The 18,482-nt window shown below is 44.4% G+C and overlaps 1 protein-coding gene and 1 long non-coding RNA gene across 5 annotated transcripts in view; one reads left to right on the top strand and one right to left on the bottom strand.

Moving 5' to 3' along the window:
- Positions 1-18,482, top strand: part of LOC138521176 (ubiquitin carboxyl-terminal hydrolase CYLD-like) — a 2,059,174-nt gene that overhangs the window by 130,755 nt on the left and 1,909,937 nt on the right. For all 4 annotated transcript variants that reach the window (XM_069633784.1, XM_069633781.1, XM_069633782.1 and 1 more), the window contains one exon: positions 3,754-4,256. In XM_069633784.1, coding sequence (XP_069489885.1) covers positions 3,804-4,256 — 453 coding nt within the window. In that variant the 5' untranslated portion in view covers positions 3,754-3,803. The remainder of the gene's footprint in view (positions 1-3,753; positions 4,257-18,482) is intronic.
- LOC138521178 (uncharacterized) overlaps positions 8,076-18,482 on the bottom strand; it is a 139,758-nt gene continuing 129,351 nt past the window's right edge. The window contains exon 3 of the long non-coding RNA XR_011282960.1: positions 8,076-15,623. This is a non-coding gene — a long non-coding RNA (uncharacterized lncRNA). The remainder of the gene's footprint in view (positions 15,624-18,482) is intronic.

Raw genomic sequence — 18,482 nt, 5'->3', positions numbered from 1 at the left:
TGCCTGATCCATGAGGCAGCCACCCATTACACCATCCTTCCTGCAAACTGTTGTCCTGTACGCTGCCACTAATACGGACTACTTACATGGACTCTTATTCCTCTTTCCTCTCATATATCTTGCACCTTACTCAGCGTGCATACCTTCCACATTCCAAAAGACTGGTGGCGACCAAGCATTTGAAGATTATCATAAGCAATTTCTTTTCCATCGTTATTACATGGGCCGACCGATATGGGCCTGTATGTCCACTTGCGGTTCCAGCTATACGTACCAACCTCCAAACCTTCATGCTGTAAGGCATCCCAGAGGCACCTGCTGCTACCTTGTGTACCTTGCAAAGGAAATGTGTTGTTCCACACAGCCCACCAAGCACCACTAAGTACTCCTTTTCCCACTTTGCTAGATGAGAACAGAAGTACAGAAGTGCACAGACGCCATTCCTCACTGCATTGTGTTCGGGACCAAGTTCCTGCCGCAAATTTGGTGAAAATCCGTCCAGCGGTTTGGGCTGTAGGCGTGCGCAAACGTTTTCCCCCATTCAGTCTATGGGAAAAAAAGATGTTTTGGGACCCCCCCCTATAACTTTACCCCCACTGGACCAAACATCACCAAACTTTGCAACAAAATTCACAGTGGCCCATATACTTTTATTGCAAAGGTTGGTGAGGATTTGTCCAGGGGGAGCGAAGTTATAAGCCGCCCAAAAAGTGCTCTTCCTATGTAAACAGCAACTACCGTGGCTGTGTTATTTTTATATAATATAAATATATATATATCCTTTTTTTTTAGACTGTTGTACTATTGCTGTTTGGGTTGCTACTGTCTCACATTCACACCCCTCTTAAGAGTAGAGCCTGCACTCTGCCCACATTACCGCAAAGACGAAGGAGGTAGATACCTTGTCTGTACCCGTTTCATCTTTATGATTAGGATCACTGTTTTGTAGACGTGTGAGGGCTGAGTAGATGCAGACCTCCAGATAAGTATCGCACCAAGCCGTTTTATGCATTCAAATCTTGTAAATTTGACAGCTTTATTATTTTTCTGCGTAAATTTACGCACAGGTTTAGCGCAGAGGGCAGTGCAAAGGTCAGTTTACTTGACGGAAACCAGAATGCTTCTTTTGATTTTTATCTACATGGATGTAATTGCAAGCCATGGAGAAAGGCCTGTGAAGCAGGATTGTTTCCCTCTAAAACCTTTCAAAAAAGAAACTGCACACTGTGATAAAAGTAATGATTTCTTTTCATTCAGCTTCTGTGTTGTGTGAAGCAAACAAGCACTGGGCATATTTATTTTCATAGCATTTTGGGATTGTATAATTAATAAGATGAACAATTAGTTAGAATTGAAAGTTAATCTTTTGTGACAAATTATGCTTTTTTCCCAGTGCAAGCAAACCAGTATTGCATTATTTAAATTTTCAGAGTTCATGTGGTGTGTGCATAATCGTCAAGATGCATGTAGGAGAAGGTGTTCCACAAATTCATACACCGTAGGGGGGGGGGTAATTGCAGCTCACCTGAATGTATGACAGGGGAAGGGTTATGGGCCATTTAGTCAGAACAGAGGGGGTATGAAAGGGCACGAACACTAAACAACCCAACTAAAATCTCACCCTTGTGCATACACATCTCAAATTCTGAATTAAACACAACCATACCTCTATAGCACTGCAAACCGCATGCACTTATTTACACTGCAACAATGAAACAAACCACACACAGCTTCGCCCAACAGCACATGGTGGCTACCAACCAAAACACACACTTAGGCTCAGCGAATGTTGTCCACCGAACAGAAGCTGCCAAAAAGCACATCACAGCTCTCTTGCTCTTTCTCCCGATCACTCCTACCAACTTACCCTCTCTCCCCCCTTGCTTTACAGATCCACCAGAGCACCAAGAAACTACTCAGGTGGCAACAGTGTGCTGTTTAAGAACCTTTAATATAACATAACAAATGTTGAAACCAAACCTCTTTGCTGAACAACTGTTTTGTTTTTTAATGGATCCTATTCATTTTCAGGTTTTGTCATTTTATGGTTGCCTGTTGCATACTTTTTATTCAGTTGCAGAGGCAAATCATGTTTACACTTATAATTTAATTTACACTCTAATTATAAAAACAGTGTGTAAAATGAGTATGTGCGGTCTAGTTTACATACATTCAACCGTGCAGTCAATGGGGTACATTATCCTAGTCCTTGATCATGAGTGAGTGATTGTCATTTCACCAATCACAGGTGTTACAGCCTCTCAAATCTGCAAGACTACAATTAAAACATCCAAAACCTGACTCTCCAGGAAGTGTAAGCGCCGCACAAAAAAAAACAAATGAAAGTTATATTTGTAATTTGAAATAGAAACTCAGCAACACCTATCCCTAAGGTAATCGAGATGGGTATTTAACTTTTTTATGTAACGCATCATATAGGATCTGTGATAATTATAGCTGCGTCGATAATCAGTTTACCGACCTTCGAAGGATATTACCCAATAAGTTCTCTGCTGGTTGAGAGCTCGTTGCTGCGATCTGTGCGTGATCTGTTAGTTTCAGGTTCGAAACCCTGCAAGGCCAACTCAGCCTTTCGAGGTCGATAAAGGAGTACCAACTTCGGTTCGGCTATAATTGTGATAAATAGGTTCGATGTACAGCGCTTTGCTAAAAGTGCTATATAAATAACTATTTGACCATAAGGTTAGGTATAGAATTTAGCATGGAATCCTTGCCTATCTGCACTATTGTATCATAAAATTGACTTACCATTAGGTAGTAATAGTCCCAGAAAATGAGGATTTTGGTTAAACACCAAAAGCCAATTTTGCTACCGAATTTCAAAACACACAATACAATTCATGTTTGCTTTATTATGTTATTCTCTAGCTTTTTGGTGTTTTCAACATCTTATGGCCAGACCATGCAGAAAGCTGACGCTTGGTAATGATTTCCATACAGTTTTGCACATGACTGCTGGATGTCACATACATTTTACTCTCTTGCAAAGGAGAAAACTAATTTTTACTCTCTTGAAATCACGTTTACTCTCAAAGTTTAAAAATAGGGAATAAAATACTCCACCTCAAAATCTTATCTGGAGCACTTGGTAGGCGATTTAGCCACTATTCATCCTTGTACTGCAGTGGGCAGTAGTCACTTGGTCAAAGCCTCCTTCCCCCACCCACACAGCACCTTGTTTTACTCTGTCAATCCCTCAGTGCAAAGAAGCCTATTTCCCTGTGGTCTTAGCTAGGAACTGGTCTAGTACTTTTTATTCTAAGTTTAATCGTACAGTTGAACCCTTTTCAGGCTTTTTGACTCAATATTTTCGTTATCCCTTCTTCATACGACCGACTTCCAACGTATGTACTAAAGAACACTAGAACAAAATATGTAAAAGTAGAACTTTATTACTAACCGACAGATACAATGATTTACATTTTCTTCCACAAAGATCAAAGAAGTTTAAGATACCTGTCTGTCTTTTGACGTGTACAAAGCAGTTCTGTTCTCCCGAGACCCATTTCACACAGTGTTGGCGTTCCAGTACTAGAATAGCAAATCAGTGCAGCAGGTGGGTTTTTAAATGCATTGTCAGAATGTTGTACTGCCTCTGGACTTGAATAGCTGGGAACTTGGGGGCAAAGAAGGAGGCATATTCTGAGTTTTCAAAAGCACTTGCATACTCTTACCTCCCTTCATCTCTATTGAAAAACTCTTATTCACAATATCCCTTTTTTTCCTCTGCAGGTGGCGCTATGATCATGTGCAAAATATTCTGAAGCCCTGCCTGCACCAACATGTCCCAGAGAACACGAGAAGTTTGTAAGCTCTACATTGCCACTCATGACTACCATGGCAGTGACGAGACGGATGGGAAAGTGAGGATCCCCAGGGGCAGCTTGCTGGCTGAGGATGCCCGGCCCAGTTCCAGCAATCGGGCCAGGTTGGCAGGAGTGTGGGCCAAGGTGCTTGACACAGACCGGCTTCTACGGGTAGACCAGGGAGGCCTGCAGGAGGTAAGCAAGCGCACCGCAGGGCTGCTGGAGGCAGTCACTGACTGTGAAGAACGTCTGGCCCTCCTGGGCAACCCCTGCCAGCTACAGAGGCTCTGTGAGATCCAAAAGGGGGACCGGGTGCGTGTCCAAATATCCTCGTCCTCCCGAGAGAAGGTTCCCGGAGTGGTGCGCTATTGTGGGCCAATGGGAAAGTCAAAAGGCAATTCCGGAATCCTCTACGGCGTGGAGCTGACGGTAAGCACTATTTCTTGCCCAGAAACTGAGGTATGCATGCAGAATGCCTATTGCAAATGTAAGATATAGACCTTAATAATTTTCTTACAAGATGAGCACTCTAACTTTAAGACAAGTTGTGTATTCTGGGATGGCCAATTTACTCTTTTTCACTGCTCTGATTTTTATTTCATTGGTAGAAAAAGCCTTGATTTGGCGGTATTGGGAATTTTATCTTTTTTCAAATGGAATGGGCTCCCTTCACCTGGGATCCCCTTTAAACTCTGACAAATAAATCCTAATAGATTTTGTTAAGTGGCTATCTAGGGTTTAATTTCCCCTGATGGCTGACTTTCTTTGTTCGGCTGTACAGAGGTCAATAAACCTGTCCCAGGATAATTTGCAGCCATCATTCAAGTTGAAAGTTGCTCATGCTATGCAACTTCAATGATCTAAAGTCAGTAAAACCAACCTTCCTTACCAATCAGGCTTTTGTCCTATGAAGGGAACCGAATCTGTAATACTTTCTCTTATGGATGACCTGGCTAAGCTATAGGACCGCAGGGGCGGGCAGGGTGGGGGGGTATTGATTCTCGTTGACCTCTCTGCAGCCTTTGATAAGGTGGCCAATGACATCCTCCTCATTTGTCTTGAACAAGCCAAAGTCGTAGGAGTTCCATTGGCATGGTTTGCTTCTTTTCTTGCTGAGCATAACCAAGTGGTTTTGTTTCAGGGTTTTGTTTCTCCAGCCTTCTCTCTGTCCTGCAGTGTGCCCAAGGGTTCGCCGTTGTCACTGATGTTTTTTAATGTATACGTATTTCCACTGGTTGATCTTATCTTTAAGTCTGGAGTGCAATTCTGTAGTGTAATAAGGAGGCTATTCACTGCAGGTAAGTGAGATCCTTTATTGGTAACCAGCCTGACCCAGCAGAGCTCAGCCTACAGAGCACCTCTCCACTTCAGCTCCCAACCACTTTTCATAGAATCCCCTTACAGAAGTAAACATGACATCAAAACAAGAGTGGAATTCTACGAGGTAGAATTCCACTCCAGAGCATAATACACTTACAACATGTAGTTATGCAGATGACACCTAATTGGTGTTCTGCTTTGACTCACCGGTAACTGAGCCCTCTTGTAAACTGAAAGATTGTCAGCAATTGGCAGTTGAATGGCATCCAACTGGCTAAAACTCATTGGGGGAAATAAAATTGCTTGTGTTCGGTCCCCAGATGGCTCAAGCCACCTGGAGACAAGAGTAAGTTGGCCTGATTCTCTGGGCCCTTGCCTCTCACCTAGTGCCTCTTAAAAGTCTCGGCTCTCGTGAAGCTCCGATATCGGCAGTTTGTAACTCTGGTTTTGTCAAACTCAAAGTCTTCTCTTTCTTCCTACAGAATGCCATACCAAAGTGGCTACCACAGCAATAATGGGATCTCTGGATTATTGTAACTGGGACTTCTTGGGTGAACCAGACTATCTGTTACAGCGGCTGCAGGTGCTTCAGGATTTGGCGGCCAGGCTGGCTTTAGATGCCCCAAGACCTGCCCCTTCTGTAAGCATGTTGCGTCAGCTTCACTGGTTGCCTGTAAATACCAGAGTGGAGTTTAAGGCCTTGTGATTCACTCATCGGGCCCTTAACAACACTGCAGCAATTTACTTGAAAAACAAACTGGTACCTTACCAACCTTCCAGGTGCCTCCACTCTTCTTCCCTAAAGCTACTGAAAGTGCCATGTTACCAGAGGGTCTTCTTGGGTGGCCGTTCCTTTTTCGTCCTTGCCCCTACCTACCCTCTGGAGTAAGCTTCCGATCTCACTTCGTGATATTGGAGATTTTCTCCAATTCCGCAGAGTAATGAAAACGTATTTTTGTAATATTTTATATAGTGGAAGTGCTTCTTTGGGCTGTCCATCCTTTTTCAGCGCCCAGATGCTCTTGATCCTTAGTTCGCGCTTTACAACATTTAGCACAGTACAATACAATACATTGCAATTTGCATTTGGAACGCTAAGTCTATTATAAATATGCTCCGCACAACTGCCTTCCATTAACATATATTGCACTGAATTCATTTTTCCCATTCCTTATCGATTGTGTGATGAGGTACTTATTCCAGGGATACAGAACTGCACCAATTAAAACTGCGTTTGCCCGCCAAAAATCCATGCTGCCACTCTTTCTTTGGAAAACCTTGCACTACACCAGAGTGTTTTTTATGGTGAACATATGGAGGCATGTTTATATATGGATGTAGGTTCTTCCAAGCTGTAGGCAACGGCGGACCAGACATCATCGGTTTTGGCTGTTTGTGGGATGCCCCAAGAATTTGGATGTATCACTCAATTAATTTAAAGCAGAACAGATCTGCCTGATCAGTTACTCTCTCCATCTCCTTCTCTTTTGTAGGGCCTGCAGACCCTACCCCCACACTCTGTGCGTTGAAAGGGCTTTTCAAAATCATTTTGCTTATCACCACTTGTATACATTTACAATTTTAACAGGATTACTAGTTTCACCCATGGCCAAGGCCATATAGACTTTTTCTGAGCACGGTTCCTCTTTCTGAGCCCTTTACACGTGCACCAAACAGTGACATGCTTCGGCCAAGTGATGCCTTCAGGAAGCAAAAGTGATATAAGTAGTAAAAGGGGTTACCATTATTCTCCATGTTCATTTTGGACAGGTAGCCCGTACCCATTTCTGGATGTAGCCCTGCCCCTTTTCCTTAGCCCGTCCCTTTGATATCAATTTAATATAAAGATGATATGCAATTTATTTAATTCTGATTGCCCCCCACAATTTTTGCTTGCCACAATAATGTTTAAATAAAGTTTATATTATTATATTTTATATAATAGAACTTAAAAGTATGACCTAATAGCATCACTGTATTAGAATTGAAATAAGTTGGTATTCCCAACATCATTGAATGCGCCCTAATAGCGTCACTGTGTTAAAAGTTGAATTTAGAAGGTATTCCCAACATCATTGTCTGCCTGGTCACATACACTTTACTGATTACCACAATATCACACTACTACGCTCACTCTCTCCTATACACCACCATTCAACTAGAACACAGCAGTACTATGATACACTCGGTAAAGCTGTTCCCATACTAACATGACTCGTCAAACTACCCATCATCCTAATAAAACGCAGCTAGCTAGCACATACCGGCTAGCTTAGGCGTCTCCTCAGGCCTAACGCAGCCAGAACTCAGTCTGGATGTTCACCCTCCAGACTGAACACATTCAACTGATCTCCCCAGTACCACACCTACCGCTAAGAAGCAGCTAGCATGCAACAACCACACCAGCTGCACACATACCGTGTGTGCCCACGCATTTTACGACTCTCTCTCTCTCTCTCTCCCTCTCTCAACTCACTTGAACTGCGGTTACCGAGGGCGTTCAACCTACCAGCGCTTTGGGATCATACAAATGATACATAAGGCGCTACACAAATGCAAAATAACATAACATAACATTTTTTGATAAATATTTATATACATTTCATATTTTTTATGTACATTTGTATTTACATTTTTAAATATTTTTTGTAGGTGATTTCCATAGAATTTGTCCAAATATTATCCCGTAAAAGGTTGACTTAAACGAAGATATGGTTATACTATATGACCTATTGAAGATTAGTGGTGGTAAAACAGATGGGAATGGCGTGACCCCACTTCCTGGCAAGGTGGTGTTTTCATCAAGTAAATTCCCTGTTTTCCTGAGTGAAATGTGCTCCCGACCTGGTTTGGTATAGCTTCAAAATCAACTCTCGATTGTATCTATGTTGCTAATCTAGAACTAAACAATAGAAAAAATGTTAACATCAGAAGAACAAGCAAACGTGATCAATCAATGTTAACAGCTTCATTTATCATCTCAAACCTGGTAATGAGCTCATCTTTGTCGAAATCCAAACCGACAGTTTTTATTCGTTTTTGATTTATTTAAAAAAAAAATACATTTAAATTCAGCATGACATGGCAATGTAACATACAGTCAAATGATGAGTTAGATTACAAAGTAGTACTTTGGCACAATCAGCATTTCACCATCCCATTGTCTGGTCTTAAGCGGCAATACTTTTTACTTTTTACAAGGTTAATCTTTAGGCAAGGAAGCTCTAAATTCACACCAGATATATTTTGGTTTGTACGTGCAGGGCAATTTCAACATATATAGTTCTTAACACTCATTGATTTCTTTGAGCCATTCGCTAAAGGTAGGTGGGCCGCAAGACCTCCATTTATTCAATATACATCATTTTGCTACCATACAACCAATATTTAGGGTATGGCATTGTTTCATTGCCAGGCTTTCTAACGCCTGCATTTTAAACGTGGAAAGAATAACAAAAAAGTTCATCGAATTTTTGGGGAGGTGGGGAAGGCAGGTAAGGGGTCGAGGGGTCTGGATTAGTTAAAAATGGGTGGGAGGCACCCCCCTAAAACTCCCCCTAAAATATATATATATATATATTCAAGGAACATTTTTGTTATTCTTTCCACGTTTAAAAGGCAGGCGTTAGAAAGCCTGATGATGAAAAAACATAGAACCATATTTAGCAGGGATTTCAGCTTTTTTTCCGGTATATCATGCCATAATCCAAACATAGCTGACATTGTGTATCTGCCTACCAGTGATACTAGAAAGTGTGGTGTATATTGATTCCCAATATTGAACCAAAACTGCACAGTTCCACAACATATGTAGAGTACCTGCATTTGGCGTTCCACATCTCAGGCATTGCCTGTTGCACTCGGGGTATATTTCTTTAAGTTTAAGAGGCGTATAGTGTAGCATGTGCAGTATTTTATATTAGGTCAGTTTTAGTCGCATGTTCATGGATACCTCTCTTGTGAATGTACACATTGTAACCCATTGCATGTCTGTGACCACTAAGCTTAATTCTGCTTTACATTGTTCCCGGGGCGGGTCCATTCCACTAGGGGTCATGGTCAGTATTTCACTGTATAGAGTGGCCATTACAGGGCGGGACCATTCCGAGTTGGCAATATACGAAAAAGGTTTTGGGTTGTCTAGCCATTTATCTCATACCCTGCTCGCATTCTGTAGTTGTGTAGTACATCGGTCAACGTTAACACGTTTATTTTTGCAGCTATATAGTGACATGAATTCGCCCTCTGGGAATAAGTCTCCAATAACAGTGGTATCCTTGGGGTTTCCCATCGCTGATTAATCACCAAGTCACTTGTAGGGGGTTAAGTGGGTGATACCTCCTTAGTGGAAGCGAGCGGTAAATACAGTGTCTCAATCTTCAATCTAATGAATATGCGCTTACACGCTTCTAACGTGCACAGCACCGGGTTGAATTGACAATCAACAGTGAACGTTCTATCGAGTATTGGTGTCCTCAATTCCATTCTGCTAGCTGCTTTCCTTTCTAGTTTGACATGTGGTGGGGCTGCATCACTACAATACCAGTGGGAGGCATGTTGAGATTGGGCTGCCAACCAGTACACTTCCACATTGGGCTCGTTGAATCCCCCCAGTGTATATGATAGCACCATAGTCAGCCATTCTTTTCTTACCACACTGGCATGTCACAGAAACTGGGACCTGTTTCTATGGAGATTCAGAAAAAATTGCTTCCAGGTTGGGACGTTCACAAATATGTACAACATTTTGGGGACCAATATCATTTTAATTAAAAACCATTCTACCTGTTGAGGACATGGGTATATGGGCAATAAGAGCATCTTTAGCTCTAGACATGATCAACCCTAAGCATTTCTACTTGTCCGGGGGGCACTTTAATTAGGATTGTATTTGCGGATGGGGAGTATTGCCTGTCAGGGGAAATATTTAGGACTTACTATAGTTCACAGGAAATCCGGAATCTGCACCGATCTGGGCTATGCCATGCGTTATTGGGGCCAAATTATGTTGTGGGTCTCTAACATATAGTAATATGTCGTCAGTGTACAGTGATATGAGTTCTGGGGTGCCTATTATTCGACAGCCTCTATTACAGGGACTAGAGTGGATCAGGTCTGCCATGGGTTTCTTGTGTATCAAAGTTAACACTGCTCTGGATTGTGTTGAGTATTCTGTATAGTACCTATTTAGACCCCACGTTGCTGCGAAAGAAGTGTTTTCGACAACAGCCGCATGAGTCTCCTGCAGAGGCAGGATCTGAACATCGTGACGGTTCACATAGGAAATAATTCTTCTTCCCTTGGTATAATTCCCTAGCCCTCTAACGTTCCTGCTAAAAGCCCCAACTTGTGCTTTTGTATAGTAACAAAAAGAAAACTTCACCCTTGCACATGGGGGCGAGGGGGTGTCACGGTTTTAACTCCCAAGCCAGTCATTGGTCACCACCGGAATTTAGACCGGTAATCTGTTCTAGGAACAGTCGCCCATAACCGGGTTAACCAGTTTGCATTACAATATTGAACACGTTGCTAGATCACAGTGACTTACATCACATAAATGGTCATTGAGTTAGGATGAATAAAGAGTTTACACCAGGCCCTTTCGTCAGATTGTTAGTGTGCCTACGGACTGTTAAAGGTAACAGAAGAGACATCGCGCCTATATCTTCTTCCGCTGGTTTAGAGGCGATCGGTATGTTAGCCACAATGTAATTCACTGCTTCCTCCAGGAGGGTGAATAATAATTCCTTTCTCCGATCTACAATCTGTAAGCACGCTGGGTATAGCATGGTGTATGGGATTGTTCCTTCCTGAAGCATACGTTTTACGCCTAAAATGGATCTACGTTCTTGTTGAACAGCCATGGAAAAATCTGGGTATAGACGGATTGTGGTGTTATCATAGTTTAATGGCCCATTTCTCTAGCGAGGTGCAGCGCGGTGTCACCGTCTCTGTAGTGGTGTCATTTTGCAATAATTGCCTGGAGGGGGGCGGGGGAGCCCCAGGTTTGGGATGCGTCAGCGGTGTTCTGACGCCATTTCCATTTGAGGTTCGACAGGGCTGTCTGGACGAGGTGGATTAGTTTGTCTCGCAAAAGCATCCAGCATGTTCTGCTTATTTTGATTAGTTCCCCCCTCTGGGCATGGTTAGCTTTGTCTAGTCAGAGTGAGGCCTGACCTTTATAAGTGAATTCCGACAATGTAGTATAGCAATTGTGTCCGCATCAAGGGTGTCGTTGTCTGCTAGTTTATATGGTGAATGTTATCAGCTCAGCACAATTGCCAGCCTCGCAGAGCAGGAGCAATAGGAATGCATTCAGTCTAGAGGTTTCAGCACTGCTCACAGCCACCCATGTAGTGGTATTCAGTCACGCCACTGGGAGCCAAGACAGAAGAAATGAGCAAGGTATCCCCAGGTAAGTGGTTAACAGCAGGCCACGATCGCTGTTCTCACAATGTGCCTTGCCGCCACCTCCACGGACCAAAAGTACTGTCTGTTGGCAGGAGAGGAGTATGTGTTCATGTACATGCTCTCATAGTTTGCGAAAGTCGAGTGCAGAGGCCGGCCGCAGGTGGGGAAACCAAAGGTCAATGGTTCCCCCCAATGCAAAATATTCACTACCCGCTCTGTACCTTATGGCTGATGAGGATTGTGGGATCGCCCGTCTGTGATCCGACGTCCGGATCATCTCTGCCCGTAGCCTCCAGCATTCTAGTATGTGCACAGTCCGGTCTCATGGCCCCAGGGTGCAGCCACTGCTTCAGTGTTTTCCAAAGCTTAATTTGCAGATCCCGCTACGCTATTATCAGAGCGGTTATGTCGTCCTACATGTCCCCAAGTTGCACAGAGGATGAGTCGACGGCGCTACGCCTGTTGGTATAAACAGGCAGCCATGCAGGTCTCACTGCAGCTACTCGCTCTTCGGCAGCCTGTGTCCTCTCCAAGTTCAGCAGGTGTAGCAAACTCGGGAGTCTCAAGGAGTTTTGAAATGACAATTAACCAGGTTATTGCAGGATACTGCAACGCCGGTGCATAGGCTTAGCTCATGGCAATGCTTCCATTAAAAGGGTTTACTTATTAATTCGTCAGCGGCACGCACAGGAGCTCAGAAGGTTGCAGTCATCTTGTAGCTGCTCAACAATCACTAATGAAACAGTTAATAGGGTGGCCCAGTTTGCGAAGAATGATAAAAAGGTGAATAACCGCTTACTAAAATGGTGGAATAATCTGGAGGAGGTGAATAAAGAAAGGGCATGTGCTCCAACAGAGTTTACAAATACCTTAAGGATGTTGAAAGATCATACCCAAATGTCATCGGGTTGGAAGAAACAGAATTTTGTTGAGGATAAGAAATGTGTCCGACAAAGAAATTCCGTTAAAGAAACGTAAACTTAGAAAGGATGTAAAACTGGTCATTAAATCATCTGAAAGTTGGCATCTGAAGAATAAGCACATGCGCTCCCTTAAGAACATGTTTAAAGTGTGGTTTAAAAAGCATAGTGTTGTGCTTTATCGCTTGCAATCAAGAAAATTTGAAAAATGTAATGGAGAGTAATACCAAGTCTTTGTGGTGCAATTTAAATTTAAGACGAGGGAACCAGATTAACAGTCCTATTTGTGCCTGAAAATGTTTAGGTTAACCAATTTTCCTCAATTTTGGGAGCACAATGACAGTACATCATGTGAGATCATTCTGTGTTTTAATAGATCATCAAAGCGGAATTATACTTTTGACAGAGTTGATATTGAGAATGTGATAAGAACATTTAAAAACTCAAGAGCATGTGGCCCAGATGGCTTCTAAAAAAGAACCCAATTCTCTGGTCAGATATTTTATGTAGGCATTATGCTCTGGTTGTAAGTGCTTGTGTATTTCCCTTTTCCTGAAATCAAGCTATTATTGTTCCAATTTTTTTAAAGTGGGCCGAGGGATAGCCTGTTGTTATAGACCCATCTCTTTAATCGACAGAGCTTCTAAGTTTCAGGCAAACATAATTTTGAAGGAAGTGACCATGTGAGCCAACTCAATTGACAAATTTAGTGCGTTACAGATGGGGTACAGGAAGAGAGTTAGCACCACGCTCAGTGGACTGACCCTGCTGTCATGCATGTCACAGACAGGAATTGGAAGAGGTAGAACCCTATATGTGGCAGTGCTGGACTTATCCTCTGCTTTTGTGGATCGGTCAATATTGTGGGCTAAATCATCAAAATGGAGTATGCACCTGGGGTTTTTAAACATGCTTCAACGTTCTATGACAATAACACAGTAAGAGTGAGGTTAAATATGGAAGGGGACCTATCAAGTAAGATGGCTGTAAACAAAGAAGTAAGACAGGACTGTGTATTAGCCCTGACACCCTTCAATCTATACATGTCAGATCCATGGGACTGTTCCAAAGAGTGGAGGGGCTATTCTCCGATTTAAGAGCCAGTTTTATAGCATATAGTTGTGATTTGGTTATGCTGAACTTTACACTGGCAGGTCTGCATAGAGCCCTTTCTGCTTACTTGTGCATGAATAAGCTAATTTTAAATCCTTTGAAATCAAAGATTTTACTGGTTACTAATAAACAGAACAAGAAAAGTTACACTTGGTCAATTAATAATTCTAGAGTGCAGGAGGTTGACACTTTCTGCTACCTTGGCTTTGTGTTTTCTAACACCAAATCACTAGAATGTTTGAATATGAGAAGGTGTGAAAGTGTTAGAGCCTGTATGTCATGATTAAGAAAGTTAAGAGTAGATCTTGTGAATGTTCACTTATTCCACTGATTGAATTTTATACATTGAAGGTAACGCGAATTGTGTTATATGGGATTGAACTACAAACATTTATGGACAGGATTTTTTTAGATAAATTAGAGGGCACAATCCTGAGGGTAGTGTTGTTTGCAGAAATTAGTTTCAATCAGTGTGAATAGACTAGAACTTGGTTTACAGTATACATTTATTGCACTTTATTGGAAAATATGTGAGGGTGAAGTGAGTGGTATTTTACATAATTTGAAGCAAACAATGTTAAATATGTATGCATTGTATTAGATTAATGGACTTGATGAGGTGGTAACTCAAGAGATGTTAGAGTGTGGTCCAAAAATGGGATAAGATATGGGATATTAAGGAGTGTGGTAGCCCCGCTACTGAGAACGACCATGGGCCATATACCCTGTTTTATGGAATTGCTTCCACTCAGGAGGGCCTATAACCGTGTTGTAGCCCACTGCACCCTTCGCAATGGAGAAATATCCATTTGCATATCAGTCTTTGTTCCACCCATAAGGGCAGTCCAGCACCGAAAAGCTAGGCAAATCTCCTCTGAACAAGAGTACCATCAGCAATCCCAGACACATGTTTTAGTCTAGCCGTGTCTCATAGGTGAGGTGAAGCCGAGCCTTTCTAAAACACAGTGAGCAAGGGGTCCACGTCTGGATTACCCTGGGTTACTTATGGTGAACTTCCAAGTTTTCAAAAGTTACAAAGGAGTGTCCGAGCCCCTCTACTGAGAATGAATATGGGTCAAATACCCTGGATTTAATTGGATCTGTTGCAGGTCAAACAATGCAACACTGACAGAGGACTGGCCCGCTGGAGAGCAACGATTGTAAGCCATCCCTGTGTTTGTTAATTGGATTAAGGGCCTCAACCCTTGTTGGTGGAGATTGTGTTACTTTGATAGTGCCATTGTTAGTGTTATTGGGGGGGTTGTATGTTTTAAAAACATACTATTTCAAAGCACCCTTTATATATTTGTTGGACAGCATGATGTTAGTCTGACATGTAGAAAAAAAGCCAGTTGCATTTATGTTACTACGCAAATGTTCCCAGCATCAGGAGTAAAAAAAGAGTTGGAGGTTTGTAACAAGCACTCGCCATATCTATCAAGGTGTTACATTGCTTCTTTTATGGTGTGTATTCAGCAATGTGGGGACAAAGGAGGTAAATAGTTTTGGCAGGTTTGCATTTACCAGTTAGGATGTGCAAATTAAAAACACAGCGTTCCATGATTATCGCCTTGATAGCGGCAGTGCCTTAGATGCATGACCCCTTATGATAACGAAACAATGGTTGCCATCGCGTGTCCTTGGGCCCCGGCTTGAGTATCTAGTTGTCAAGACATTTCCAAGGTTCCTGTTCCTGATGACTTTTGAGGAACCAGACAAGCCACTTTCCATCATCTGGGTGTTCCATCCGTTCACCCTTGCTGGGTGCCGCAACCCTCCAGTGCCCCTTGCTTAATCTGAAGAACTCCACTGCTCTGGGGTGCCCCATCCGTTCACCCTTGCTGTGGGCCACAAACCAACAATGCTGTTGCCAAATCGGAGCAAACATGGCACCCCCAAAAAAGCCAGAATGTGTTGAATCAGATGCAGATAGAAAATTCCATGTTCACAACATCTGACGGTTGCAGGGTTCCACAGTCCATTTCTTCTGGGTCTGCCTGTAGCTCAATTCCACTTTTTGCATACATTGTGTCTAAAAGAAATACAAAGAGCATATAGAATCAGAATAGGACATCTTTTACACAATGACAGTCACTTCATTGTGGTGTTTAAATACCTTTTTTAAAATAAGTTTGATTTTCAAACATTAACAGATACTGGGCCTCATTACGACCCGGCGGTAAGTACCGGTCATTACCGCCATGGCGCAATTACTGTGTCCGTGCTGGCAATAGACTGCTAAAAGCAGCCCATTACGAGGTCGCGGGCACGAGCTTTGCGCCATGCCGGTAATCACCTCACCGCCATGCCGTAAAAGTCAAAATCCCCCTTTCCGGCACCGTCTGTAGTGGAAATAGCTCCTCCGGCATCCAAGCCATTGGCATTAGCGGTGTCCACTAATAGCGGTCACCTCTAATGGTGGTAACCGCTATTAGCGGTGAACGTAAATATGCGGAACCGGAAGTAGCGTCATCGCACAGGAACGGGAAAGAGCATGGCCACCATCTTTAAAAACACAATCCATTGCCATCCACAACAAGCAGGAGCCATCTGACCCCCAGAACTCAACACACCTCCACCACTACCTGTTGCAATTTACTATGCCAAAAGCAGTGAAAAAAACGGGAGATCGCCTGCACAAGGAGCGCTTCTCCAGAGAGGAGCTCACCATGTTAGTGGAGACACTGCAGGAACATGCAGATGTGGTGTTCTCAAACGACATGTCCCGTCCAGCACTGCAGCGCAAAAAGCAGATTTGGGCAGAAGTCGCCCAGAGAGTCAGTGCCGTTGGCACCACACCCCGCACACCCAAACAATGCCGTAAGCGCTGGGATGACCTACGTCCACGTGTGCAGAACATACTCTGCCAACCGCAACCTTGGGATGGCGACAGGCGGAGGTGCGGAGTCCCCCATAAAACTACAACCATGGGAGGAGATATGCGCCACCACCATACGCACCGAGGCAATAGAGGGAGTCTGGGACATGGAGCGAGCGGGCCCGTCATTAGCCGATGCAGGTAAGTGTCTCAAATGAAACAATGCTAATACCATCACGATGTTGTCCACCTGAACTGACAGTGCAATGATGTAGAGCAGAGTCCACCAGACACATAGTACAAGACTGCCTACAGGCAGTGCAGAGCATCATCTTGTCCACATGCATGTTGCAACCCAGACGCCTCCATTTATCACCCACCCAAGAGTGAGGCAACCCGTATGTCACTCCCCCCAATTTTAATCTACCATTCCATATCAATGCAGCCACCCCAATGCATGCCCGATGCCCGTAGACCCATCACTAACCCTCTCCCTCCTTTGGTCCCCCACAGGCACACATTCTGACAGCGGTGATGAGGACACCCGGGAGAAAGATGCCACACCACAGAAGAAGGCCAGGGCCGAGGAGGGAGAACACCACCCCTCAACCTCAAGGGGCAGAGGCCAACCTGCACCCCCTCGGAAGGCCATGAAAACCAGAGGCCACAGCACCAATGTGCACCACAGCCCCCACAACAACACCCAGACCAGCCACCATCACCCAGGAGGCATTGGCAGAGGGCACACCATCCGCAGCCAGCAGCATAGTCGGTGAGACAGCTGCCACAGCAGCCATATCGGACGACGAGGGCGACGTACAGCTGCATGGCACAACACCCGCCACAGGCCCCCTGCACTCACCACAAATATCCCCATGCAGCGTGGTGGACAGCAGCATGCACGGGCTGTCACCTGGAGATTCATGGCCGGCAAGTTTCAGCCCCACGCCGCCTGTGCCTGATGACCAAATCATGGTGGAAACACCTCACACTGCCACCGCCGTGACAACCACCCAAGAGGGGATCATGGCTATAGAGAGATAGATGTTGACGCAGCATATTACCGAATGTACCCGTGCAAGGGATGACATTAGGGATTGTGCTGCATCCCTAAAAACAGCCATCGAGTCCACCTCAAAGGACATTTGCGCAGAACTTGCAGCAGTGCGCCATGTCCTCTCGGAAATGGTGGCAGCAATGCGGGACATGCATCCACCACAGTTGCCAGGACAATCTGGACCATGATCAAATGCCAGCTCTACTAGGACCAGCCCTGTGCGTCGGTCTGGCAGGAACCTGCACAGATCGGACAGGGGGGCACCTGTTGCTGGAAGAGGGGGAGGGCAGTAGGCACAGCCATGCATATACTGGTGCCATGTGGACTACTGGTGCGCGCTACTGCACACCATGTGTTGGGAAGTCAAGGGGGAGGGGGAAGAGGGTGTGTGGGGGACTTGAGGGGGGAGAGGGTGTGTGGGGGAGTGGAGGGGGGAAGGAGTGTGTGGGGGAGTTGAGGTGGAGTTGAGGGAGGAGAGGGTTTGTGGGGCGGAGGGCTTGGGCTTGTTCACTTTGTCATGGTTCTTTAATACACATTTGGTGACTCATGATTCACATGTGTGGACATTGCTTATTGCGTACGTGTGCTTTATTGGTGAACAGTCTACAGTGTCCATGTCCCTGACACACCCAGTGCCCCGAGTGCCACATCCGTGTCACACTCCACGTCCATGTGTGCTAGAAACATTGGTTGATCAGAGTCTGACGCATGGCATGTCCCTCCTGTGCATCACTGCTTCCCTGAGGTGCTGCCCCATTCCCACCCTCCTCATCCGCATCGTCAGGTGGTTGCAGTTCTGCATCAGGGGGCAGGAGCACATTCCGTCTGATGCACATATTGTGTAGCATGACATATGCCATGACGGTCTTGGCCACCTTCTCATGGCGGTACAGGATTGCCCCACCAGACCTGTTGAGGCAGCGAAACCGTGCCTTCAAGAGGCCAAATGTCTGCTCAATCACCACACGGGTACGTGTATGTGCACGATTGTAGTCCTCCTCATGCCTGTTCTGTGG

Source organism: Ambystoma mexicanum, chromosome 13 (genome assembly GCF_040938575.1).
Source record: "Ambystoma mexicanum isolate Mex_15411 chromosome 13, UKY_AmexF1_1, whole genome shotgun sequence".
Classification (NCBI taxonomy): domain Eukaryota; kingdom Metazoa; phylum Chordata; class Amphibia; order Caudata; family Ambystomatidae; genus Ambystoma; species Ambystoma mexicanum.
This window is presented reverse-complemented; position numbering and strand designations above follow the sequence as displayed.